This window comes from Lutra lutra, chromosome 16, assembly GCF_902655055.1.
Source record: "Lutra lutra chromosome 16, mLutLut1.2, whole genome shotgun sequence".
Classification (NCBI taxonomy): Eukaryota; Metazoa; Chordata; class Mammalia; order Carnivora; family Mustelidae; genus Lutra; species Lutra lutra.
The window spans coordinates 13,064,873-13,091,511 of record NC_062293.1 but is presented as its reverse complement, the minus strand read 5'-3'; the positions used below and the strand labels follow the sequence as shown (position 1 = coordinate 13,091,511).

The following is a 26,639-nucleotide window of genomic DNA, read 5'->3' as shown; positions in this document are numbered from 1 at the left end:
TGAGGCTTGGAGTGTTGAGTGTTGAGACTCTGGATGTTTTGGGATATTCCCTACCTATTTCACATTCAAAAATTACTCCCTGTTTTTCACCTATGAATAAGTCCAGAATGAAGGCTGTTGATGCCAAGAGCAGCGGCCGTCCCAAAGCCGGGTGCACAGTGTGGCCAACAGGATAGACAACGCCCTTGTCAGTTGCTGTGTGTCCCCCACCATTTGGGAGTGAAGAGCGGAAACTCCCTGCAGGCAGGGGGGCCTCCCCCAGGTGTCCTGCTCCCCTCTCCAGCACATTCCTGGCACCTGTGCAGGTGCTCTGACAAAGGCTGATCCGTGAACGAGGGAGTGACCTGCTGCTCCTTTATCCCAGTGACTGCTGGGGTCTTAAGTCAAAGCACAAAGCGTTTTAAGAAAATCCAGCATGAACTTAAACGGAGAGGCCTGCATGAACAGGAGAAGGCCCCGGGGTGGAATTCTTCTTCTTCTTCTTTTTCTTTTTTTTTATTTGACAGATCACAAGTAGGCAGAGAGGTAAGCAGAGAAAGAGGAGGAAGCAGGCTTCCCTGATGAGCAGAGAGCCCGATGTGGGGCTCGATCCCAGGACCCTGAGATCATGATCTGAGCCGAAGGCAGAGGCTTTAACCCACTGAGCCACCCAGGCACCACCCGGGGTGGAATTCTGGCTGCACACGGGCTGAACCATAACTGTGATCCACAAAGGGACCAGGCAAATGAGACCAAGGACGCTGAGGAATGGTCATTATATTTATTCGTACACACTTGCTTCCAAACTACAATGAATGTATCTAACAAAGCATATCATGCAAACAAAGATCAGAGGTTATACAAATTGAGGAAAGCGGCAGTAGTAACTTACACATCCATCTTGCCTGCTTTAAACCAAATGTTGCTGGACAGTTGAATGGCCTCTACATTTTGTCAGAAGGTGATTATACAGAAGGAAAAAACCTCAACCTCTGTCTCTTCATCTTCCTCCTCTGTATAGATTTGGGGTCTTGTACGATGTTTTCCAATGAATGATTTAAACGTGACATGTCCTTCTCACTCACACACACACACACACACACTCACACTCCCTCCCTCTCTCTCTCATGGAGCAAAAGCAATGATTTCAAATGTCTCTGACCATCTATAAAAGATATTCTGAAAGACTCTGCTAGAAGGAATAGGAGGTGAATTTTCAGACCATTTGAACTCAAAAGCGTTAACTGCCTTCACGGATGATTTTGAATTGTTCACTAAACTCCTTAAGGATCCCATTCTTCCAGGAAGAATATCAACAAAAATCTATGAACAATCACAAGAATAAATACTCCTAAAGTTAAGCAGAGGAGACGAAGACACAATTATTTAACCAGAAAATGCAACGCCACCTTTTGTCTTATTTTAGAAAAAAAAAAAGTTCCTATAAAGTAGACTGGAGAGTTTCTGAAAAGTAGAGTACTGTCTACTCACGTAAGAGAGAATTCGGAGACAGAGGCCCTTGGGAGTGTTTGTTGCCGCCTCTTCTTTCTCGGGGATATTGAAGTATATATGAATTGCCCAGTGGACAAAATCCTTCCAGGGCACCTCTGAATTTTCACTGAATGTGAGCCTTGCAGACTCGTGGCGACTAGAGACAGAGCCGAGGATGCGCCCAGTCCCCAAACCAAAAGGTGGTCACAGACCCTCACAGAGCAAAGAAAGAGATCCCAGGGACCTCAGGGGAATGTTATCCTAGGGCTGCTTCTGGAAGGGGGCAATAAAACCATCATTCCTAGGGTCCAAAGGTTTCCAGACCTTAGGTGGCTGTCCTCAGTGTGCACCAAAAACATGGAGGGCATCGGTCTGCCAACACATTCCACCTGAATTTCTAGCCGTCCTGATCTGGGCATCATATGCCACTGGCATGGGAAAATCCTGCAGTGGGAGTGCAGGTCAGGGGTGCTCTAGCTGACCCTAGCTGAGTCCTCCTCCAGGCCCCATAGGATTGGGAATCTTATCAAATTGTCAGTAGTAGTTTTGTTTTAAAAACTTATTTTAAAAGAAGAATTGAGTTATTGAAGTTCTCTATAAAAAAGTACAAATAGCCTAGTATACTGTTGTTCTATTAGAATTAACTAATTTCTTCCTTAAGTTTTAAAAAAAAGTCTTTGGAACTTGTGGGCCTTAATGTAGGGTCCTGTAAGGCTTGATGACTGATTTGACCTACACAATTATCACCGGACTCCTGATCACAGATCAGAGGCATGGGGTCCTAGTCACACATGATTTTAACCCTCCCAAAGAGTCCCTGACATTAGAAAATTAACAGGATTGTGGCTGACACCATTTCTAGATGCCTTCACTCACTGTAGCTCAGGTAACCTTTCCCAAGTTTCTGCATCTTCCTTAGCAGAAATATATAATATACAGCATTCCCTAGATGTTGTCTCATCGGCCTCAATGAGAAATGACAGACATGTTTACAGTCTGGTGTATTACATGAGATGTAATCCAAGCAACTCAAGGAAAAGGTTTCCAAAAATAGTTTCCCACCTGTCACATTAGCATGTGGTCACTAAGAACAGAGTGCCCTTTCCTGTCACTGGTACTAACCGTCCTGGCCCCGTTGCTCCTGTAACTCTTAACGACTGACCATCACCATCGTCCTTTGGTCCCCAGCCGCCTCCTTCCTGCTGATGACTAGTGTGCTAGTCACGGGGGTGTGGGGGGGATCAGGCACTCCCGCCCCGATGGGCTTAAAGAGACAGGAAATGGTGTGATATGCACACACAAGAAACAGGTGACTTTGTAAAGTGAGAAAGTGACTGTCAATTGGTGTTGCCTTTCAGAGGCATTTAAAAATATCAGACTCTCACTTTCCCTCCCTCTTCAATCCTGAGAACATGAATCCCAGCAAAAAGTGAGATTTCTCCCACTAAGGGCAATCAGGTGGGGACAGGAGTGTTCCTTCGTTTTGCCCCTTCTCCCTCCGTCCCCGGTCCTTCTGGGCAGGATGCTGTGGCGGAAGCCGGGTGGGGACCTCCTGTCTCCCAGGGCGAGCCGAATGGTGTGGCCTTGCCCAGAAAACCGTGAGCCACCTTGAGGCAAGCAGGGGCAGCAGCTTCCCGTGGCTGCTGTGGACGTGACTAGCTTCAGGGGATGCTTTCTGAGGACCAGACTGCGTCCCTGGCAACGAACCTGTGCTCGGGGACCAGCAGGGGGTAGCTATCAAATGCACCAACAAGCCACAACACAAAGCCACTGGAAATGGCAGCAGCTTCCTTCCCGAGATGGCCTCTCCTTGCACAGCCTCCTGTCTTCCTCCTCTCACAAGCATCGTTCAGATACACTCAATCCCTGCTCTTCTTCTCTAAATGCCATAGGGACCTCAGCCTCCACTGACCTCCCCCTTCTCTGCACGTCAGCGGTGGCTCTCTGGGTCCACACCTCGCTCTGCTGAGGACGGCAGCTCAGAGAGGCGCCCCACCGTCCTTGGCTGGCTGTGTCAACTGTGGTCTTTCATCACCCGGCAACCGGCCACATCAGGTCAAGTTTTTGAAGTGCCCTAATGCTCCAATTTTCTGCCAGAATTCCTGATAAGAGAGCCTGACACATCTCCTAAGACCCGACTGACGGGGATTCTGCCTTCGCTGGCACCAGCTCACGGGGATCAAAGAGAAGCCGAGGGGCTGGAGAGCAGCCATCGCCTTTTGTTTGAATGAATGAACTGTCTTAGGGAGCTTCCCATTCACCTCCGAGGGCTACACCCTGCTGCACACTCCAGAAACTTCCATTGAAACCAAGCATCTAGCGTCTTTAGACAAGGTGCCAAGAGACCGGCGTTGCTGGCCCACTGGCCTGCAGCCTCAGAGCCCAGATCTGCTGCTGAGTCAGACACCGTCCAAGGGAAAAGAAGGTAAGACGACACGAATGGCACCTCAGAGTCACGGGTCAAGGGGTCTGGCGGGGAAGCCGACTGTGCTAGGTTCTGCCCAGGGTCCTGGACCTCCACAGGCCCCACGATACAGGCAATGCTCAGGGCCTGAACTCCAAGAGTTCAAGTGCTCTCCTCATTCCAGCTGCCAGCTTCCCTGCGTTTTCACACGATGCCACCACATGGGACAACACCATAGAACCACAGAGATCGCTGCTTTTATAAGCTGGTCTAAGGCTGGTCTCGGTCACCCTCACGGTTTCTTCTTTCAGAAATCATGGTCTGGGGCTGCTCAGACCCTTAACACATTCGCCTTTATCTGGATTCGGTACTAAGCCATGCACCAGTGAGGGCACATCACGGTGACCCCTGAGATTTATGGTCTCCCCCCAAGTTTGGCCTCAAGCCTCCTGTCCCCATGCGGGGCGGGGAGGGGGGGCAGCCAGATTTTCTTTTAAAACTTTGCCACACATTCTGAAAGAATATAAGCCAGCTGAGAGGCTGAATACATTTCCTGGAGAATTATGAATAATTTGGGAACATGCCGGCTGGGTGAGGGAAAGCCTGAGACTGTGGTGAGCTCAGAAACAAAGAGATGGCATGGGGCTCGGGAGCCAGCACCCCCGAACCCCTCATGTGTTCCTTCCTGAAACCTTCCTCACTGCCTGGGGCTTGGCTGGGAGCCTGTCCCACTGCTGCTCCATCCTGGGGCAGGGTGACCGGCTGTTTTGTTTCTAAGGCTCATTCTATACACCGGCCCCTTTTCTACCCAACTGAAGGAGGTGTGCCCGGCGAGGCAGTGTCCCCCAGATGTGCACTGACCAGCAGGACTGCAGCTCTGGGTACGCTGGGGCCCCTTTTTGGGTTCTGACGTCTACAGCCCATAAAAGACGACAGAGGAAGTTGCTCCTTCTGGGGCTGACACACTGTCTACCCAACCTCTTCCTCCAATCAAGGGTTCCCAGGACGGACCAGGCCTGTCAATCTCAAAGACCGTCCCGTGCTCGTGTGTCACATGAATTTCAGGCAAACAGCCAGAGAGGAGAAATGAGGAGGTGCGAGGCTGGGAGACACGTTTGAGGGTCAACGGGAAATGGAGCGGTGCTGTAAGAGCTGATAACTGCTTCCGCGTTGGACATTCTTTCTGTCGTAGGGGGCTGGTTTCTCCGAGGGCCTTGTGCTAGCACGGTGTCTCACCGCAGAGGTGCTCATCGCAAGACTGGGAAGGCTGGTTCTAGCAACAGGTGGAAGAAAAGCTTCTGAAGAATCTGCGGATAGTGCCGGGAGTGGCTGGGCCCAGGGGGGGCTGCTGGACTGGACAGTCGCCTCATGAAGCGTGTGTGTGCTGGAGCAAAGGGCAGATCGTTCCGCGGGCAGCAGGATGGACAGCGCGCTTCTGGTGTGTCCGCACCCGCACCCAGCAGGAAGGCCATCTTCCTGTCCCTCCCACCCATAGTCACTAACAATAACAAGGCTGACAAGGAAAAACCAAACAGGGGGACTGTGACAACATCACGCCTACACAGACATACTAGGTAGACTGGAGTCAAACGCTTCCTGATGTCCCCAAGAGGAAGAGTGGTATAGGAGTGGAAAATGGCGCTGGGGAGCGAGGAGAGAATGTCATCTCAGAAATAATCCCCCCAAACAAAAACTTTTGTGTGCAGGTAGAATCAAATATATATATATATATATATATATGTATATAAGCCTAATTGATCATGTAAAATAGCCATTCATTTCAAAATTAGATCTACGATAAAAAATTAATATATCCGATATAGGGGCCAGTGTGCAGGGCACGCAAGGAGTAGGGGCGGGGGGGGAGGAAGCACGTAGCTAGGAATTAAGCAAAAACTTAATCATAAAAGCAGATTAGAAACAAGAGCCTTCACAAATATAGCACAATTGTGTCTTATAAAATTATTATAATACTCTTTATACTTGATACGATTATATCAATAATATAGATTCACTTGTTATTAAGGTTTCTTAGAAACATGCAAAATTCATTGCATGATGTATCTGCAAAACATATTAAAATCCTTCTAGCAATAGGACATCTTCGAGCTGATACGCACCCAGGTTTTCCTGACTCTACAGCTTCAGGTGTGTCATTCAACATGAACTGGACGTGGGGGACCAAACTGTATTGGTTTTCATCCCTTAGCAGGATGTCAAGGGCTGGAGATGGGAGGGAGATCGATCCATGGAGACTTATGCTCTAGTCGACACTCTGTTAAGTTACTGTACACCGTACTCTTGTGGGCGACACCGCAGCCGAGTAAATAAATAAGTACAAAAGGGGTTGGGGGCATACGTATCAGCTTCTGAGGACGTAGGTAGCAAAATACTGGTTGAGGGGTGGGGTTGGCTAACAACACTCGCGAGTAGTGGCATGATTGCTGATGGCACCCTGGATCGTGGAGTAATCTCCCAGAGATTAAAATGAACACACACACACACACACAGACACACTGGTTTGTCCTTGATCTGAAATGATTTCACATGCTCTTTTAGCAAAGTCTTTAGAAGATTTGGCCTCTTAAAAAGAAATGCAAGTATCAAGATAATTGATCAACCAAACAGGGGAGCTGACAGGTTCACCCGATGCTCGTCTGAGGTTGGTTCTCTCTCCTTTTGAAGACCAGTAATCACTGGACCGTGATTGGGTTAAGACTGTCAACCCCTGGTAACAGTGAGCTTGCAAATGAATCATGGGCGGGGACATGATTCATCTCGGCCTCTCGAATTCTAGGGACTGTTTCCACTGAGGCAGAGAAAAGAGGCAGCGGGTATTTCAAAGCCTCCCCCAACCCCCAATCCCACCTGGCTCACATTCTGGGCTCCCCCATTCTTTCGTTCCAAAGACGTTCTCAGGTGGAGAGTCACTGGCCCCAGTACAGGTTCATTTTAACATCTCTGGTTGGGGGGATCCCAGTGGTGGAAATCGACAGAGGGGCAAGGAAAATATATCAAATCGTACCAAAAAAAGGGGGGGGAGAGCTTGTTTGCTTTCTAGGAAGGGTTAACCTACAGCCAGACAGGACTTTGACATAATTAAACTGGACACTGTACATTATACCATCTTCCACTAAGTTAATGTTCTTGGTTGTAAGAGAGAGACCCTGAAGTTACTCACATTTGGACTAATAACCCTAAAATTTTCAGGCCCCCCTCCCCTCAATCTGGAACAAGAGAAAAGGCCATGGCCTTAAAATTTTAGGGTTAAGGATCATTTCCCACTGTGGGGGGCCTAGGGGCTGGGGAGGCGTTGGTTCTCAGTGGCGGGTTTCATACTGCGCTCTGTAAGATGGGGTGCACAAACTGGGGGTTGACATATGAGAACCCCTCGAAATCAGACTGGTCTATGTTAGCAATGACCAGCTGATCGGGTGGTGTCAAGACAGGCTGCCCTCGCGTGAAGAACTTGTCAAAGTTTTCTGCGCCTTTGCCACACTGCGGAGAAGAGAGAAAAAGAAGGAAAGGTCAGTCATTATTGCAAAGCACAGGGGGGTGGCTCTCTGAGAGGCCTCTGTAGGGACGAGCGTGGCCCGGGGGCATTGGGACTGGACGAGGCAGGAAGAATTCTGGAGAACCTGCACACCTATTGGGTTCCAAAGCCAGCCACAGCAAGCAATAACGCAGAGTCACTGGGCTGTAAACCTTCAATTACCCTTGGAACTGAACCCCTCCAGGGAAAGGCACTGCTGATAGTAAAGGCAGCAGCAAGGACACGGGCCGTTTTATTTCACTTCCACTTCAGAGAGCCAAGTGGGCTATGAGCATGATGCCACACACACGGGGCCACGAGTCACAGTCCACGCTGAAAGGCCAGGATTTCGGGTGGGAATGCAGACAGCGACCTCTGAGCCAAGAGGTTGAGATTTCTGTCACACACGTGGTTCTTTGCAACCACAATGGTAACAAAGTGAGAGATGTGTTATTCATGCAACTGGAAAGTTCTAAAAACCCCAGTCCCCAGTCTTCAACCGGGACTGAGGCAGGGGTGGTGGCAAGGTTGGGACATTACCCTGGGGCCCAGATGGGCTTCAGCATATCCAGATCTATTGGGTCAACTGCAGGTTGACCTCAGGCTGGAGGGGTTTTGCTTGGGTGCCCTGAGCAGGGGGAGCAGAGTCTCCTCTCTGTCTTGGCTATTCCTCTCCTCCAGGGTCCACTGGGGCACTCAACCCAGACAGGGCTGCAGGCACTGCCTGCAAATCGGACCCCAAAACGGGGGAAGGGGTGTCTTCACTTTCTCAGCCCCTCAGGAGGGTTGTGGCACATTGACGTTCCCCAGGACCCCAGATGACTCTGAGACACGGGTGATACCAATCATGGCATTGCCCATGTTGCAAATGATCACCCTCCTACCTGCTGGTACCACGGGGCGACAGGAATCATTTCCAAGTTAGCACAGTTTTACACTAACCAGGCATCTCTGGATCATCAACAGAGGACAGCTCTAGTTACACTGTGAAGGGGGGAGCAGGGAGAAGGGGGCATCCCACTCCCGAGAAGGCAGAGGGGCCAGAAGAGCCACGCCCCCTCCCTGGGCCGCCATGGAGGTTAAGGGAACAGTGTTTCGCGAGGACCCCAGCATGCAGTGAGAGCACAAGGGTTGCTGTTATTTTTGTAAGGCCGGTTTAGTCTCACAGACCAAATTCCCACTTCCTCTTCTACATCTTCCCCATCTTCTAGAAGGTTTCCTTGAGAATATAGCTTCATTAGGCTTTGTCCACCCCGCTCCTGAGGCACGTTATGAGTTCAAGTGAGGTCTTTCACAACAGACGGTTTTCCTTTCAGAGGGTGTTTTCGTATTCACGAGCGACCACCCATTCCGAACCGGGGAGATTCCACACCAGGGGACTGTGTGGGGCGCTGGTGGCCTCCCCATGGAGGCCGTGCCATTGGGCCCTGCTCATCCCGTAGGCCCTGTACCCCACACGAGAGACAGTGCTGTGCTAGAGGAGGACGCTCTTTGGGAACTTGGTTAATCGATGCCCAACACTGTAAGTGCTCTCAGCGGCCGGGACGCGTGCTCCCTTAAAAAGAAATCATTCGCATTTCTTTTGCTAGTCACTAACCATGCAAAGATGCAAAGAAGGAACTTCTAGGAAAAGTGAGAGGTGAAGTCTCGAAGAGGAAGAGGAAGGTGAGCCAAGGCAAAACGTGTCTCCAGCCATCCAAGCTGGGATTTGCTGAACTGTTCTGTGAAAAGATGGCACAGGTCTGTCCTTTCCTTTGGGTACCATCATTAGGGCGTTCACAGGTCATCTTCTAATGCGAGGTTCCAAAAGCCATGGCTTAACTGCCAAATAATTGAACAAAAAACTAGAAGAAGAGTCCCCAAGGTCTAAAAAGACGACCACATATACATCAGCACCGAGAAGCCTGGGGATGGGGATGGATGCTCAAGGACGTGAGATTCTAGAACTGCTGTCCTGGGGATGATTACTCCTAAGGGCGGCCACAGCTTGTGAGGTGAAGTGTGGTAACACACGGGGCAGAAACCCTCGCTGCTTCAGGCATCACGCTGTGTGGGCTGCCGGGCCACAGCTAAGGGGGCTTGCGGAGACCAGGCCAGTCCAATCCCAGCTCGGTGATCGCACTGCACGGGAGGAGGACCGATGGTCTCAGAACTGCTCACCCCCAGACACCTCTTCCTTTTCCTTCCCACTCTAACTTGCTATGGAATGTTCCCTGGTCCTAAAGAGAGAGAACTCACACTCCAGCAAAGCAAAGCCTTGCTTAAAGCCCATTCACTGAGCTGAAGGGACAGGCTGAAGGCAAAGAATAAAAACTCAGCGTGAGCGAGTGGATCTCAGCAAGCCACAGGCAGGAAAGACCTGGAAACGCGGCAGGTTGCATCCCAGGGTCAGATGAGACCCAAAACTCAGAAGGACCTCTTGTTCCAAGGGAGTTCCCATCAGATGGATGCTGCTTTCCCCCTCTCAAAGAGCAGAGATTTTAATCACAGGTTTGGTACTATGAGAAATAGCACTTATTTTTCCATCACGGAGGGTCTCTTAATGCGTTAAAAAATAAGCCCTCCATAACTCAGTGAAATTAGCCCAGAGACAGACAATCTTCTTTAGGCCAAACAAGAGAAGATCTTGACCTGATCGTTTTTCAAGATGTTTATGGAGGAAACTGTGATTACCCTCCCATCTCCACCACCAATGACTAGAAAGAATAAAGAAAATCAGTGCACTTTGCATCTTCAGAGAAAAGATAAAGCCTTCAACAAGCTGTTATATATATATATATATTTTTTTTTAATTTGACAGAGAGATCACAAGCAGGCAGAGAGGCAGGCAGAGAGAGAGGAGGAAGCAGGCTCCCTGAGAGAGCAGAGAGCCCGATGTGGGGCTCGATCCCAGGACTCCGAGATCATGACCGGAGCCGAAGGCAGCGGCTTAACCCACTGAGCCACCCAGGCGCCCAGCTGTTATATTTTAAACACAGAAGATTCCTCCTGCCGTCTATGGGCCAACCCTACTCATAACCATCATCTTGTGCGCAGCAGGACTCAGGTGCCATCTTGGATGTGGGAGGGATGAAGATGACGCCCAGAGAATGAAGGGTTCAGGGACACTGGGTGATACTTGGGAAAGACTGAGTGAGTGACAGTGGGGGTGAAGAATGAGGCTGGCCAGACTACAGACATCCTCTCAACCTTCCTCAGAGATGGTGCAAGGTTATTACCATGGCCACTGGAAGGGCAGCCTCTGTCGCACTGTGTGACAACAGGCAGGTTGGGGTTGGCCATAGCCTCAGAGTTCGAGGCCACCTGCAGCTGTACGCAGTATTTGCTACTTGGGAGCAAAATCCCCTGGTGGAATGTTTATTTCCTTCACCTCCAAAGGCCACCCACACCTGTCACCAGTGGAGGCTTTTGCCATCTGGGATGCAAAGCACCACATAACTGGTGTGGGACAAAGACGGAGGAGAGGAGGGCAGCAGGAGGGACCCCAAACGTGGCTGGGCCAGTGTGTGAGCCCAGACAGTTCTTCTGTTTCTCCCCAAGAGCAGAGATTGTGTTTGACACCTGAGGGAAAATGGGAGGTACAGTGGGGAGAAGGACCCGCCAGAGGTCAAAAGCCCAGGATACAGCTTTGGGAAACTCACCCCACTTTTATCTTTGTAAAGATAAAAGGGGGATATGAACATCCACCTTCCAAGGCAACTGTGGGGATCAAAGGACCGAGAGTGTGTGCAATCCCTTCTCACCATCAGGCATGCTACAACTTAAGGCACAGCACATACCCAGCATGTAAAGGGGATAGGGTTCATATGTGAGGGATGAAGGGACACCATTAATAATCTACCCACCTTACTTAGCTCTGGATTTGGGACATATGCCCTTTGTTGTTCTGACATTCCTCCCTATTTGGTGAACTCATCAGTTAGTAAAATGAACCCGGTAGAAATCAGGCACAGTAAAGATGGGACAAAGCATGGGAAGATGCTGACTCCAGGTGAACTTTGGGATCACAGCACTCCCCATCCACGGCCCTGGATGGTGCGTGGTCCACTCACCACCTCGTGCACCCTGAGGGCCGTGGGGAGAGATCGCCTGCCACGCGCAAGTCGGCTTCTCATGATTCTTACCTGGGAGAGGCCACCGAGAATGCACAATACATGTGTTGATCTCATTCCTGTCCTTTACCTTGGTGTCTCAGTCATGTAGATTATAACCCCATGGTCACTGGTATGGGAATTAGGGTGAGTATGAGTAGCTCGAAAACACTGCCATTACAAAGCAAAACCAAACCAAACCCAGAGGAGCAGGCAGAGCACGGAACCAAGCGAGAGGAAAGGCATGTTGCAAGAGGAAGGAGAAAGGAAACTTATTGAGGTGGGGAATGTCTCTGGCTATTGCCAGATGTAGCAGGGCCTGCTTCATCTTAGGGGATCCCGTGTTTCAGTCCCACTGTGTGGTGGTCCTAGTGCAGCGTTAGTAGGAACCCTGCTGACGTCTGTGCATGGCTTTCTGACTCGCGGTTGTGTGCGGACTTCGTTTAGTTACATAACCGACAGCAGACATGAACGGGAATATTCTGCTTTGAGCCTTCCAGGAGGTCATGTCCACACCATGGGACCATCTAGTGAGGGGCCTGAGGCCCCATGCAGCAGCCCTTTCTACGACCAGCATGCTCAGGGAATGGTCTTCCGTGCATGACCCAACACTATCAGGAGCACACACTTGGGGTTAAAAAGTGGGGTTAGTTTGCTCACTTAGTCACTCAAGGATCTGGAAACGTGCTCACCGAAGGCCTGGATGCCCACTGCAGCCAGTGCATTTTGGTACAGAAAGTCTGGAGAATAAGAACCGACAGAGGAGAGTATTTGGAACAAAGAGTCAGTGCCTGTGGTGGGAACTTGAGAATCAGAATGGCCCGTGTAAAGGACGCCACAGACCCACATGCGCTCACGTGTGAACATCTCCCAGATTTATCACTGGGTGAAAGGTCCAAGGTGAACAATGGAACGCGTGGTACAACCTTGCTGTGGGTATGATCACACACGCTCACAGCTTTCCAGAAGCTTACAGAAGAGATGGTAATTAGTGGGACCTGCATTTGGGGTGGGAGAGATAGCGTCTTGTCATTTTGTATCCATCTTTCCTTGCTTACCTATATCGCCACAGTGAGCTAATGTTTTAATAATGATTTCTTAAAAAGGGATTAGGACCTCCTTCACCTTCTGCCAATACCACCTGTGGTGACAGACCAGAGGTTTTCATTTCTCAGGCAAAATTAAACAGTGCTCAGTGATCTGTTGCCTCGGCGCACACGTCAGGAATCCGCGAGTCGTCCTCGTGCAGGGCCAGGCTGAATCTTCTCTGGAGCGTTCCCATTTTAGCACACGTGCTGCCCAGGTGAGCACTAGAGTGCACCTCCGGAAGGGCCAGCGCTGGACCAGGGCAAGCCGGTTCTTTGGATGGGTTTGTTGACAGACTCGGGCTATAAGCCACACATTAGCTGAGCGGATTCTTGTAGGTGTCAGAGCCATGCATCTGTGAGGGGACAGTCCTGGCTCATCCCGCCCATATTCTGTGGAACAGGAATGTGCACTCCATTCGGCCTGGCTTTACGCCAATGACCAGCTTGGGAGGATTCAAGGCTCCTTTCCCAAAACAGGTTGTGGGGATGACCATCAGTGTCGGAGACCGTCACTTCAGACAATGGGAGGCTGTCCGTTCACACGCCATGAGGCGCATGGGCTGTGCGAGGACCCCATCCCTCACCACCGAAGCTCCCCGAGGCTGGTGACAAAACTACTTACTTATCTGGATTGTTATTTTAAATGTCTCACGTCTTCCCATTTCTCTTTCAAGCAGAAGAGCACTTGGGGGTGCCTGGGTGGCTCAGTCAACTAAGAATCGGCCTTCAGCTCAGGTCATGATCCCAGGGTCCTGGGATCAAGTCCTGCGTCGGGCTTCCTGCTCAGCGGGGAGCCTGATTCTCCCTCTCTCTCTGTCCCTCCCCCTTGCTCGTGCACACATGCTCTCTCTCATAAATTAATAAGCAAAATCTTAAAAAAAAAAAGCACTGGGGAGGGTAGTTATCAAAGAATAGGCAGACTCCTTGCCTCTCATCAGCCCAACAGAAGCTGGCTTAGGCTGGTCTAAAGGCACAAATCACACCGAGGGCACCATGAGGCGGCAGGCTCCGGTCTCCGGAGGCTGGTTAGGGTTCACGTATTGGTGGAGCTCCCAGAGTCTTGAGAATCTCTCACTTCTCCAGGGCATCATAGTTCCTGGCGCCACTGAACGGCAGGAGAATGAACCTACCTACTACCCAGGAGGACAACTGCACGCAGCCCAAGGCTGCCTACGGCACTGTGCGCTCGGACCAGCGGTCTGGGTCCCTCCTCCTTCTATTGGGATGGCCGCCACTCTGTAGAATGACCTTTTCCGAGGGATCCTTCAGAAGAGCGGTGGCCTTGGTTTGAGGCAAGACACATGGAACACGTAGGTGTAAGGAGGCATCACATTTGCAACTTACTCTTAAATGGTTCAAAAAAAAAAAAACCAAAACAAACCCGCCCATGTGTGTGTCTGCACACACGCACACGGCGACGTAGAGAAAGAATGATAAAGCAAATGTGCTAAAATGTTAACATTTAGGGAATCTGGGTGAAGCCAATGTACCAATTCTTTGCGCTATTTTTACAACTCTTCTGCAACACTGAAATGAGATGCTACTTCAAAATTAATTATTTTCAAAAATTAAAAAGGCATGCTGCACTGACTTTGAGAATTAAACCGGCATCAAACTTTCCAGACAAGCTAATGGCACCGTGAAATGCCTTGTTTCACCGCACTCCACAGACCCTGTGTTTTTGGTAAATCGGAAGTCTGTGGCAGTCTGGGATCCACAAAGTCTACTGGCACGATTGTTTCCAATTGCATTTGCTCACTTCTTGTCTCTAGGCCACATTTTGGTAATTCTCACAATATTTCAAACATCTTCATTATTATATTTGTTACAGTGATCTGTGATCAGTGACAGACCTCTCTAAGAGCTCCCGTGATGGTTAGCACTTTTTAGCAACAATGTATTTTTAAATAAAGATACATGCATTGTTTTTTCTTCTTAAGATACAATGCTAGTGCACACTTCGTAGACTTAAGGATGGTGTAAATGTAACTTTTAGATGCACTGGGAAACTCCCAAATTCATTGCCTCACTTTACTCTGTCATGGACTTCATCACATCGTGGCCATCTGGAACCAAACCCACAGGCACCCCGAGATACACCTGTAAAGGATTTCGGGGTGACTGGGAAAATGAACTTGACTGTACAATCTCACCACCACAGCACCCACATTTGTACCCACTGTTCCTATTCTCTCTGGCTCTTGCCGCAAGGATGACAGCATCCTGATGAAAGTTATATTTTTCCCCTCTCTTTTTTTTTGATAAAATAAGGACAGTAATCTCCCCAGAAAGGCTCTCCATGACAGACAAGCCTATTTCCAAAGGACTCTGCTCATCTATCAACTCAGGAATATATTTTGCGGTGTTAACTTTATAGATTAATCTCTCTTTCTCTCTCTAATAACCACTTAAGTATCGTGAAGGTTTTTGCCTCACCTGTGAACTAGCTATTCTGCTCCTAAGTGCCAATGGATAGAATTCAAAAAAGGAAAAAGAATCAATTAACTTTCCGATTCTGATATTTGTATAAACTGTTATTTATCACGGGCAGGATGAATGGGACCTTGAAGGCTGTTCTCAGGCATTTTATTCACATGAATCAGGGTAAAAACCTGCAAAACTGGATCAGAGTTTTGGGCTCATGTGTGCCTCAGCCTTTGATTATTCAAGCAAAGCAGAAAGAATGCGCTCTCCTTCCCTCCACGAGTTCTCAGGATGCCGGGCCAAGTGGGCTTGGCTGTGCCATCTTTTCCCCTGGAAACCTCCTCTCGAACCCGATGCCATGGGAGGCAGCCTGGCCCTTTGTTTTTCCCCCTCAGCAACTGAACATTTACCTTTTCAGGAGTGACATCTTCTTTGAACTTAAAAATTAAAAAAAAAAAACCAACTTTCTTACATGGACTCTTCTGAACATTAATAAGCCTCTATGGGGACTCAGGCTTATTCAGAACATCGGCCAAATGCTGAGCGGACGGGCCTTGGTCTGTGGATCGGAGGCTCTTCCGCTGTTGTGTTTTCTTTCAGAGAAAAAGGAAACCAGTTCGCTGTGTGCTTTTTTTCCGTAAAGAAGGAGAGTTATGGGGCACTTGGGTGGCTCAGTGGGTTAAGCCTCTGCCTTCAGCTCAGGTCATGATCCCAGGGTCCTGGGATCGAGCCCCACATCGGGCTCTCTGCTCAGCGGGGAGCCTGCTTCCCCCTCTCTCTCTGCCTACTTGTGATCTCTGTCTGTCAAATAAATAAAATCTTCAAAGAAAAAAAAGGAGAGTAATGAGAGAGAGAGAGTGCGCTCACCTCCAGGAGAATGTAACACAGCTGTTTTTCTTTTTGCTTTTGTTTGACATAATCAACCAGTACATAAGTGATGGCTGCATCTTCTAGAAAACTGTCTTCACCTTCACAGTTGCACACAGCAGGCTTCTGGGGACGTGGCTCTGCCAGACCGGACTCCCCTCCCCCTCACCGGCCTCCCGGGGGGCAGGCTGTTCCCTGGCTCTGCTGCTTGTGTGCCTGGGATATGCAGCTCTGAGTCCCCAGACTCGCCGCCGTCCGGGGCGACAGCCACAGTCCCACACACCTGACGCGGCCACGTTCCTCTCTCCACTTGGAACACGAGTCAATTCAAACCGAATCCAGAACACAGCTGCATGGCAGGGCCTGACGTCCCCGTCCCCGCGAGGTGGGAAGTTCTGTGTGGCGTGTCCTGACGGATTTATGCATCACAAAGGTTTGATTTTGTGGGAGCCAGGAGGGAATGTCCCCTTAACCCCCTAAATCTCAGGGAAATGGGTTCATGGCCACTGCTGAACAGGCAAAAGCATTGAGCAAACTTCACGAACGCAGACCAGATTTGCCCACTGGGGCTCTCAGCTCAGCTTGGAGGGGAGATGCTCCCTGGGAGGGGTTTGGCGCACACGCGGTCCAAGTGTCAGTCACCTGGCAGCAGGGGACGGCGAGGATGTCTTGCTCCGTCTCCTTTTGAAAGGACCTAACTGCCCATCGGAGAATACTGGGCTCTAGAGTTTATCTGTCCCCTCTTGGCTTCATTAGTCCTGGGTCAGGGAGCTACATTTTTCACCGAGGAAGCGGGGACACATCACGGAGCCCCTCGAATGTGCCAGTAGCTCTTCTTGGAGGCTGTGACCCCGGCGTGCCGTGTGAGGCCTCTGCTCTTGAACTGTTAGAAATGTCCTCTCCCGCCGCCTAGACCGTCCTTGGCGTGTGCTATCTCCACTCCAGCATGGCACCTCGGGAACAGAATGACGTCCCGGAGGCGGTGGAGGTGGTTTGGCCGGGATTAGGGGCCAAACGCTGCTGCTCTGCACATGGCGTGGTGGAGGCACTGGGAGCTCTCCCGGGAGCCCCAACTCTCTGGTTGACCTCTGTGTCCTTGACACTCTTCAGCCCTGGGACAGGTCTGCGGCAACTTGCTCCTGACCCCGGCACGGCTTTGCGTCCCCTGCTGCCCCCTCCACTGCCCGTGAGTACGTTTTCCAGCACCTTCCTTTCCTGCATACAGTTCTCCAGCCGGACATAGGCTCTGGCCTGGGAAAACTCCCTGTGAGCAGGGGCTGTCCCTCCTTCTGCTCTGACCAGAGCTCTCAGCAAGCAGGCCTTTGGCACGTGGTTTTGGCTTCTGTATCAGAATTCAAGGGCTGCTGTGAGGGAGGCCCTCTCTTCTTTCCTTTTATGTTAGCTAGTGTTCAGCTAAAAACACAAACAGCAGCACTCCAGGAATAAACACACACACACACACACACACACACACACACACTCTACTGCTAGTGGCTCATCTGCCCACCGTGGTTGGGACTCTGCTTCCGGTAATTTCCACGGCCCACAGGGAGCTGCGCAGTCAGATTCTGGGCTCCGGACCCGAGTCACCCTCTTGTCCCCCTATATCTGAATTTAAGGCCCCAGTGTCCACAGAAAGCAGGTGACCACGCAAATAGACAATGTCTTCTGAGGCTGCGGTGGGGATACATAGAAGGAGATGTGTCTTATGGTTGACTTTGCTCCCTATCGTCCCTTTCTGGAAAGCGACTGACAAGTGGCTTTGCTTCACACCTACAGCAGGGTGAGTGTGTTCTCTCCGCTGTTCCTGTACAGAAACTGAGCTGTGTGTATGAGGCTACTGTGTGCCTTTCATATTTTAAGGAGGCTAAACAAATATGAAGGGGGAAGAAGAAAATCCCTAACGAATGTCCTGAGACCACTGGCAGCATTCTTTATCACGGGCCTTTACACCCTGGCCCCGCTCTAAGCCAGGCTTTGTACACCGAGGGGAAGGACCCCATGAAAACCCCCTGAGATCTGGGTTTGGGACCCGCTAAGAGAAGGTGGGGAGCAGACAGACGAGGGTCCTGCTGGATACGATGATTCAGGAGGGAGTCAACTGACCTGATTCATTTTAGTTTTGCTTTAGTTGGTGCTAAGAATACCTTGGAAAAGTAGAAGTGGGGCCCCCACCAGCAGTTTTATTCTTAGAGGACACGCAAGCATACTTGACGGGAGGTCACTGCTCTAAGAACAAAGCCTGTGCCGACCAGCCAGTCACTCAGCCACCCCAGGAGGGTCCCTTTTCCCTGCTCATGAGCACCTGCCGGGGGAGACAGGTGTGGGAGCTTCTCAAGCAGACCATGGGCCAGAGCTGCTCTTGCTGCAGGCTCAGGGGCAGGAGTAGCACAGGGACACCCCAGAGACGGCGGCTGAGCTGGAAGACACTGTCCACTGGTCCCCAGAGATGGGATGTGGGGGAAAGCAGCGTCCCTGGGAAGCACCGTGAAGTGGCAGGTGGCGTGAGTTAAGAGCCCGATGTCTTAAAGACCCCGAGGTTACGCCAGAGATAGAAACGTCAAGAAAGGCCAGGGCTGGTTGCCACCGACAGTCATTAGATGGGCAGATGGCTGTCCCTGAGATGGCGCGATGGTGTCCTGGGGTAGGGACACAGATCCCAGAGCCAGAACACCACCTACCAGCTGTGTGTCTTCAGGCAAGTTACTCAGCCTCTCTGTGCCTTTGTTTACCCACGGAGCAGGGTTGTCGAGAGGGTTATTGAGCCAATTTGTAAAGAACAGGGCCTGACGCATAGTGTTTGCGGAATAAACGGAAAAAATGGGGGTCCCATGGGAGGAGTGTCAACGAAGACGGCAACGCCAGAATGGGGGGTGACTCGCACTCCTGGCAGCAGGGGCCATGGCCAGCATGGGAAGTGTAGCCGGGGCCTGCGGAAGAGCTGGCTAGGACGAGTCATGCTTTAGTAGCAAAAAAAACCCTGGAGAGTGGGACACCGGTGAAACATCGCATCACGGACTCACAGCAGAGATCACATCCTGCTGGGTGCGCGAGTCCATGCAGCCCGATCGCCAAAGCTGAGGTGCCCCAGCTCCCTCTCAGTTCTTGGGGGGACACTCGGCAGCCCCCTGTCTGGTGGGCACAGGCCCTGTGGTCTGGTCTATGCTGACCAGAGCCCAGATAGAAGTTGAGGCTGATACCTGGCCAGGTTCTCACCCCGCAGAGGCCAGGGGCCACCAGCCTCCTCTCAACAGAGAAGGGGTGGAACCCCTCTGGGATTCAGGAACATGGGGCTCAGGGGCAAGCCACATCCCCTACTTACCACTTTGGGCTTGAAGGGCGGCTGGATCTCCCTGTTCTCAAGTTTCTCCCAGTCGATCCTCCGGAAGAAGGCATGCTCCCGCACGTCCCTCTCCCCCTCTGGCCCGCAACCCAGCCGCTTGCCTGGGTGTTTGGTCATCAGCTAGAAAATAGCAGAGAGGGCACAATGTGTCTCGCGGTGACCAGAGGTGACGACACCGTACTGTATAACTGAGATATGCTGAGAGAGTAGAACTTAAGTATTCTCTCCCCAAAAGACAAGAAGGTAATTGTGTGAGGTGATAGGTGTGACTTCTTGATTGCAGGAAATCTCCCACAGTGCATATGCGTGTCGAACCACCACGGGGCACGTTTTCAACACACCGCAATTTTATTTGCCAATTATACCTCAATAAAGCTGAAAGAGAGAGAAAAAGACCCTCCCTCCCCTGCCACACACACTAAAATTAGGAGAAAAAGAGAAGGCTGGACGATAGCACCTTCCCTTTGCCAGCTCTGCTACGAGCCTGATGGTGTGGATGCCTGGGGAGCACCCCGAGAAATCCGTGGCTTGCACAGAGTGACCCCAACTCACAAACATGGTATTGACAGTAGGAGTCTTTCTATAGCGATTTTTTATGATAAAGGACACCGGGAAGTGATGTGGCCCCAGAGCCAAACCTAAGAATTTAATCAGGTGTCTTTGTACACTACCTGCATGAGAGCTGTCATTCTGTAGGTCTCTAAAAAATATGTATGCGAAAAGGGAGGCAATCACTAAAAACTGTGTGTGTGCTGATAATAGGCATCATATACCTGTTTACTGCCTGGACCAAAATGTGTTAATCAAAGACTCATGGGCTGGGAAAAAGAAATGCTGTGACCAGCAGGTGTTAATTCTCACGCGTCTACTGCGGAAGACAGAGGCGAACACGGGTTATAAGCTCTGGGGCAGGGCCCGGCTCTCCCTGTTCAGTTACGTCAACAGTGCCCTGCTCTCGGAAGATGCCGGATAACTGCGTCCCACGTGATCCCGATCAAACGTGCCAGAAAATGTTAGGAGTGTGTTACATCGTATATTCCACTGGGTCTGATGGTAATTTTGTGGCGTAAAGCTTTACAGTGAAAAACTAACCAGGTCAGGACCCGGTAATTTTCTATTCCTGGGTCTCTCCTCTGCAGAAAGGAGCTCCTAGGCTCCCCAAAACACAAAACCTAGAAGTTTCAGGGCAGTTCTATTTGTAACAGCCCCAAACCAAAGTGGAAACAACCCAAACCTGCGCCCCTCCCCACAGCCGTAGAATGAATAAGTAAACTGTGGTGTGACACGATGGAATGTTCCGTGGGCGGATAGAAGACGGAAGACGGCGTCCACGCGGGAATCTGGAGAAATGCCGCAATCACCATGTGGGGTGAAAGACGCCACGCCTGGGGAGCGTCTGCTATAGGAGCGCATTTGGGCCAAGTTCAAAACAGACAAGGCTAATCCCCGCAGGGACGAGCGGGGACGCTGCTTATCTGGAGGGGTGGCGAGTCACTGCAGGACGGGAAGGGAGGGGGCGTTTAGGGTGTCGGAAACCTTCCCTTTCCTGACCTGGGTGCAGTCACCGGGTGTTTTGTTTTGTGAAAATTCACTGATCTACACACCCATGACCCGGGCCCATTTCTGCACGCATGCTCGATCTCAAAAAAAGAGAATTAAATGAAGAATGACCCAAGGCACACCAAGTCAGGCAAGGGAAGAGACCGAATATTTTCCGAGGACCCGAGGTTATTTCTGGTAACTTATGGCACACTTTCATGAGGTGGATGAGAAACTAAAGCCCAGTGCGATTAGCTGCTGGGGCCAGAGCTCCAGGCAGACTGGGGAGCAGAACCTCCTTTCCAGGCCGCCATGTTCCTCATGGCTCCCTGTGGTGGCCCTTGGCGGCTGGAAGCAGTGGCATGGGTTTGTAGGCTCTCTGCCACCTCTCTCAGAAGCAGAACTACGGGAAAGAGATTTCCCCCATTCATCCTCTCGGTCCGTGACTATAAAAGGAACGCAGGTCTACTTACTCCTTTGCAGATGGAAACGGCCTCCTTGGACAAGGATTTGGGATAAGAGACGTTATGCTCCATTATGGACTGAAATAGCTCATCTTCGTCTTCGCCGTCAAAGGGAGGCTGTTCCGGAAAACAGAGACAGGGGAAAACAGGCAGGATGATTCATTAGCGTGGCGCCTGGAGAGCCCCATCAGTGCCAAGACACACACCGGGCTTCTGGGCACCCCACTGGCTGTAGGCTTCGCCCAGTGAAGTTGCTGGTTTATTTGGTTATCTTTCATTAGGCTGGTGGTTGTGTGTTTTTCACTCTTTCCTCTGTCTCTTTAGTTATCCTGCCTTGGGCAACCCAAAACAATCTTTAGGGAAAACGTTCTTGAGTCATGCTTTTAATGCTTTGCAAATAAATTGTAATTAATCCATTAATCTTGCAATTTTGTGCTAAAAATTTAATTACGATCAAGTTAGGTTACAGATGGCTCTGTGTGTGGAGTGGGGTCGGGGGAAAATGATGGTGCCTTTGGCTTCTAAGCGTGAGGTGTTGGAGCCATCAGGACATGGGCTGAAAGGGCTTCCCCAGGTCCAGAAATTCACACCAGGGCCCTTCTGACCCAACAGGGAGCTGCTCTGTAGAGAGCCTTGCACCTGCGTGGTAGCAGTGATGGGAGCTCAGCTTCCACTAGACACTCCCCTCTCCTCCTCTGCCGCATTTACACTCCTCACAGGGCGAGCAGGAGGCATGGCAGTGCTGTGGGCAAGTCAGGAGGATCTGGACCAAATTCCAGTGCCACCACCTTCTAGCTGGGTGTCCACAGGCAAGTGACCTCCCTCAGATAGAGTTTTCCAGTTTGTATAATGGGGTTCCCTGGTGAGTCCGCAAAACCCGCGGTAGTCTGTCCCGTGCCCAGCAGGTGCCTGCTGCAGAGTGCCTAGTGGTACTGGTGTTTTATTGAAGCAGATGGACTGTCTTAGAACGGGCTGCTAGAATCCTCGGGAGAGTTCAAGGCGTCCTTCCAACTTTCTCCTCCAGCACGTCTTTAATCCTGAAGACGTCCGGCAAATTACCTGTCACTCTGGAGGGACAGCACACGGGATAAGTAGGTTTATGGGGAATTTCTTAATGTTCCCTTTAGGCTTAGCTAACCTTGCATTTAGCGAAAGAAAGGCAGACCAGGGGGCAACTGTCACAGTCAAGATAATACCCACATGTTTCATCTCGTCTCATTTTCCTTCTCATAGAAAAGAGGCGTCTCTGTCACTCTGACTGACACGGGTAGGGCTCCGCTAATGCCCAGAGTCCAACCTGCTCATCTGACCCCCAGCCTTACTGTCCCCCCACCCCACCACCCCCAGGCCTGGAGAGGAGTTGGGTGTAGGGTCAGCCCACAGGAGTTACACCTACTCAAGGGAAAGATGCTAAGTCTATAAGGAACCCTACTTTGGGAAAGATGCTAAGTCTATAAGGAACCCTACCTTGGGACCGGGGGTTGGGGTGGGTGCCACTGTGTTGCTGGGTATTATTATTACTACTGCTGCTGTTATTATTATTTAGTCCAGAAATATAAATAAATAGGGCTCTTTTTCAGTCCTAAGTACCTGGTGTAAAGGATGTTTAATTTGGTCAAAGCATGCAGGTGGGTGAGGAGAACTAAAATCAGCCCCCCTTGGGGCGCCTGGGGGGCTCAGTTGGTTAAGCATCCGACTCTTGCTTTTGGTTCAGGTCCTGATCTCGGTGTTGTGAGATCGAGCCCCACGCCAGACTCTATGCTCAGCGCGGAGTTGGCTTGAGATTCTCTCCCTCTCCCTCTGCCCCTCCAGCTCATACTCGTTCTCTAAAATAAATAAATAAATCTTTTAAAAAAATATCACCTTGCCTGTGAATGACTCCAAGCAGAGCCGTAATGGGCTGGCACAATGAGTTTCCCTGGGCAGAAGTACCACGGTGCCTGGGAGGCTCAGGGGCAAGGATGCTGGGTGCGGACACGCCCCCTGCGAGCGCAGGTGGTCACCTGGAGCAGCAGGGAGTGCTGCTACTTCCATCTAGAGACATGGAGCAGGACAGCCCAAAGCTGGCCAAGAGCTACCATGGAGGCCAGTCCTGCGGACCATCTTACCACCTCTCCTCTGCCTGACATCATGCAACCTACTTCTTCTGGACCCTGTGGTAGGACAACCACAAAACGTCCCCTTTTCCCTAATAAGGGATCCATACATGTGGCTGAGTTTGGGCCACAAGATCTGTATAACTGAAGCCGACATGGCAGGGTTTCTGATCAGGGCTGTGAACTGCACACCTCCAGGGGGCTCCACTCTCTCTGCATTTCTTCTGTGTTCGTACTCTATGATGTTACAGTGCCCAGCATGTGAGCAGGGCGCGGGTGCTGCTCCTCGTGACCCATCGATGCCCCTCCATGCACCCCTTAGGGCCGCTGGCCAGGAGAAACAACGTTACCAGTAGAGCATCAAACCCACTGCAAAGGGCCCCTGGAACTTGGGCCCCGTGGTGACAGAGGCAGCATGGAGACCCCACTGGCCCCTCTGGTGTGGCTCAAGCACCAGCGGCCAGAATGCTATGGGGGCTGAGGCACGGACCATCCTATCCAAAAGCTTAAGAGCAATTTTTCTCCAAAGAGAAACTCAGACAAAGGAGTCCTTGTCGGGAGAGGAGACAAGCACCTCTGCATCTGAAGACAGTTAGGTCAATGCAGACCCCAACCCCCGCCCAGCCCCAGGCTGGCGTGGAAGATGGAATTTGGCAGGGGGAGACTTCTGCGCAGGTCACTGGCCTATCACGCCTGCTTCATTGTCTCCGGGTATGGGCACCACCTCGGCCCAGGTGAGCTGTGCCTACGACTGCTCCAGGAAGCAGCTGACCATGAAGTCCCCTCTGTGTTCCCTCTGAGAGCAGGACACCTGGCTCCTGACACACCCCAGAGAACATTCCTTAGAACTACAGGGTACGAATCCTACAGGATACTCCTAGGTCAGAGTTTGTACCCTTTCCCCCCTTTATGGAGATCTGCAGTGACATTTACATTTTAAAGGTTCTAAGAAGTCCTGCCATTAAGAGAGCTGTTTAATCCAGAGTGAATCATCCAGGCCTGGGATGGCAGGAATCCCCAAGGCCCCTTGGGCTCCGATGTTGTGATAAGATTCCGAAGCTATGACAAAGGCCGCAGGACTATGCGTCCTTGTGGCAGAGCCCTGGGCTTTAACCAACCGTGTTCCGTCCCCATCTGGCCCTAAGGGCGGGCATCTCCTGGCAATCCCAGGGAGGACACGTGCCTCTACCCCTGACATTTTATCACGCACCGGGAGTCTACACTGCCTGACGAAGGATGGTTACTGTTTGGGAGTGAACAGCAGTAAGGATGGCGGCAGTAACACGTGCTTTTCAGGCTCTGTTTACGTGGTGGGCACCGTGTGGACTGCTTCTCCAGGTGTCACTCCCTCAGTCCTCAAAACCACCATATGATGGACGTACACACTAGTGATCTCACTTTACAGTTGAGCTCACTGAGGTCCTACTATTAAGTGCTTTGGCTGGAGTTACAGAGCTGGATGTGGAAGAACCAAGATTCAAGCCCAGCAAAAGTGAACTACTGGGACTTCATGAAGATCAAAAGCTTTTGCACAGCAAAGGAAACAGTCAACAAAACCAAAAGACAACCGACAGAACGGGACAAGATATTTGCAAATGACATATCAGATAAAGGGCTAGTATCCAAAATCTACAAAAAACTTATCAAACTCAACACCCAAAGAACAAATAATCCATCAAGAAATGGACAGAAGACAGGAATAGACATTTCGGCAAAGAAGGCAACCAGATGGCCAACAGACACATGAAAAAGTGCTGAAAAACTGCAGAGCTTGGGCTCTGGGCCATTCTGGGCACTGCCAATCCCTCACACTTGCGCTGGCAGGTAGACGGGGAGGGATGGTCCCCCGGTGCTGCTGCTGGCAGGGCTGGGTGGGAGGTGCTCAGCTGCTGGTCCACGCACACCTAAAGAGCTCGACTGGGGCAGGTATGTAGGGAGGCCATTTTGGTATCTGACACGATGAATAGTGGGATCTGGAAAGACCGAGGGGCAGTCGCTATGGCCAGAGACATTTCAAGTCACTGTGTAGAGGGACTGTCTCTAGATTCGAGACCTGGCGTGACTTCCCAGCCCTGACTTTGTTTGCTTATCTCTTGCTTATGCCACATGTCCACTGTCAGTGAGGAGAGGTCACCAAGGACCAATGCTGATGGTATAGCCGCCATCTTGGTCTTGCTGCGGGGGACCAGGGACAGGCGCTCTGGGTGTCCACCCTGGAGCATCTCACAGATGCTCACCCCCCAGATCTCACAGGTCAGAATGAGCCACATGCTCTACCCCACCACAAGTGAGCTGGGAGGTACCATCCCACAACGTGCCAGAAGGGAGGAGGCCCCCAGCTACCTGGTGGGCAGCGATAATGATCACCAGACTGGGGAAAGCTCCTGGGGGCCCGCTATTAAATTAAGATCACGTGTTCTTGGGGGGAGTGGGGTCCAGGAAGGCACATCCACATTCCCCTCACCTCACCACAAAAACTGCTCTTACTGTGTTGTGAACTCTTAGGCTTGTTGTATTATTTTCAAATAAGGATGCGTAATTCGGAGTTTCTTGTTTTTCCCTGACTTTTGCAAATAATCTCTCTGTGGCTACCAGTATTCCCAGGAAGACGAACCCTGTGGGGCAGATCCCTCACCCGTCCGACACAGGCTCATTGGTCCATGGGCACGTTCAGAATTGCTGCCCAGGCTCCCTTCTGATAACTAAGGCTACCAGAAACATCTCTGCGCATGCCACTTTTCTCTTCACCGAATTACTTCCTAAGAAAAATGTCCCAGGTGTGGGCTTATGCAGTCAAAGGATGGGAGCATTTTTATGGCTCTTGTTAAGTCTCTCCAGGTCACCCCGGGAGCATTCGTACGGGTAATTGCTGCTCAGGCCTTGGTGCTGAAGGCAGGTCAAGAGTGAAATTATAATTATATTCCGTCTCCCTCCCAGTTAGCTACTGAGCCCGGGGACGACAGGAGGGGAGGTGTTGCTGAGGAGTAAGTGCGCCACCATTTTGGATTTGCTTCTCTCCCCTCTTTCCCACATTCCCATGATTATTTTTAAATTTCTACAGATCGGGGCTTAGTGTCTCTAGCTAAGCTGCGTGTCAGATACGGTTCTCGGCTGGGTGTGAAAATGTTCCGAACCAGAGGTGTTCTCCTCAGCAATATGCAATTTGTGAAGTTTAGACTAGAGGAGGGGTGATGGTTCACTCTTTCTAAAATGATTTCTAAGTCACCTCCTGGTTCCTGGATGCTGGGGCCCTGCCATGGTTGTCTGTAGATCACTGGTGACCAGCGGAGGTGGGGGGTGGGGTAGAGGCGGTGGCGCGCA

The 26,639-nt window shown here is 51.0% G+C and overlaps 1 protein-coding gene across 3 annotated transcripts in view; it reads right to left on the bottom strand.

Moving 5' to 3' along the window:
• Window positions 1-746: 746 nt before the first annotated feature.
• PRKCA (protein kinase C alpha) overlaps window positions 747-26,639 on the bottom strand; it is a 407,772-nt gene continuing 381,879 nt past the window's right edge. Inside the window, exons 15-18 of one of the 3 annotated variants that reach the window (XM_047708148.1) lie at window positions 21,232-21,339; window positions 19,199-19,339; window positions 12,190-12,237; window positions 747-7,372 (exon numbers count right to left, since the gene is read on the bottom strand). In XM_047708148.1, coding sequence (XP_047564104.1) covers window positions 7,208-7,372; window positions 12,190-12,237; window positions 19,199-19,339; window positions 21,232-21,339 — 462 coding nt within the window. In that variant the 3' untranslated portion in view covers window positions 747-7,207. Of the gene's footprint in view, window positions 7,373-11,609; window positions 11,628-12,189; window positions 12,238-19,198; window positions 19,340-21,231; window positions 21,340-26,639 lie in introns of those variants that run through there. The other 2 variants (XM_047708150.1, XM_047708149.1) reach the window with 2 other exon arrangements.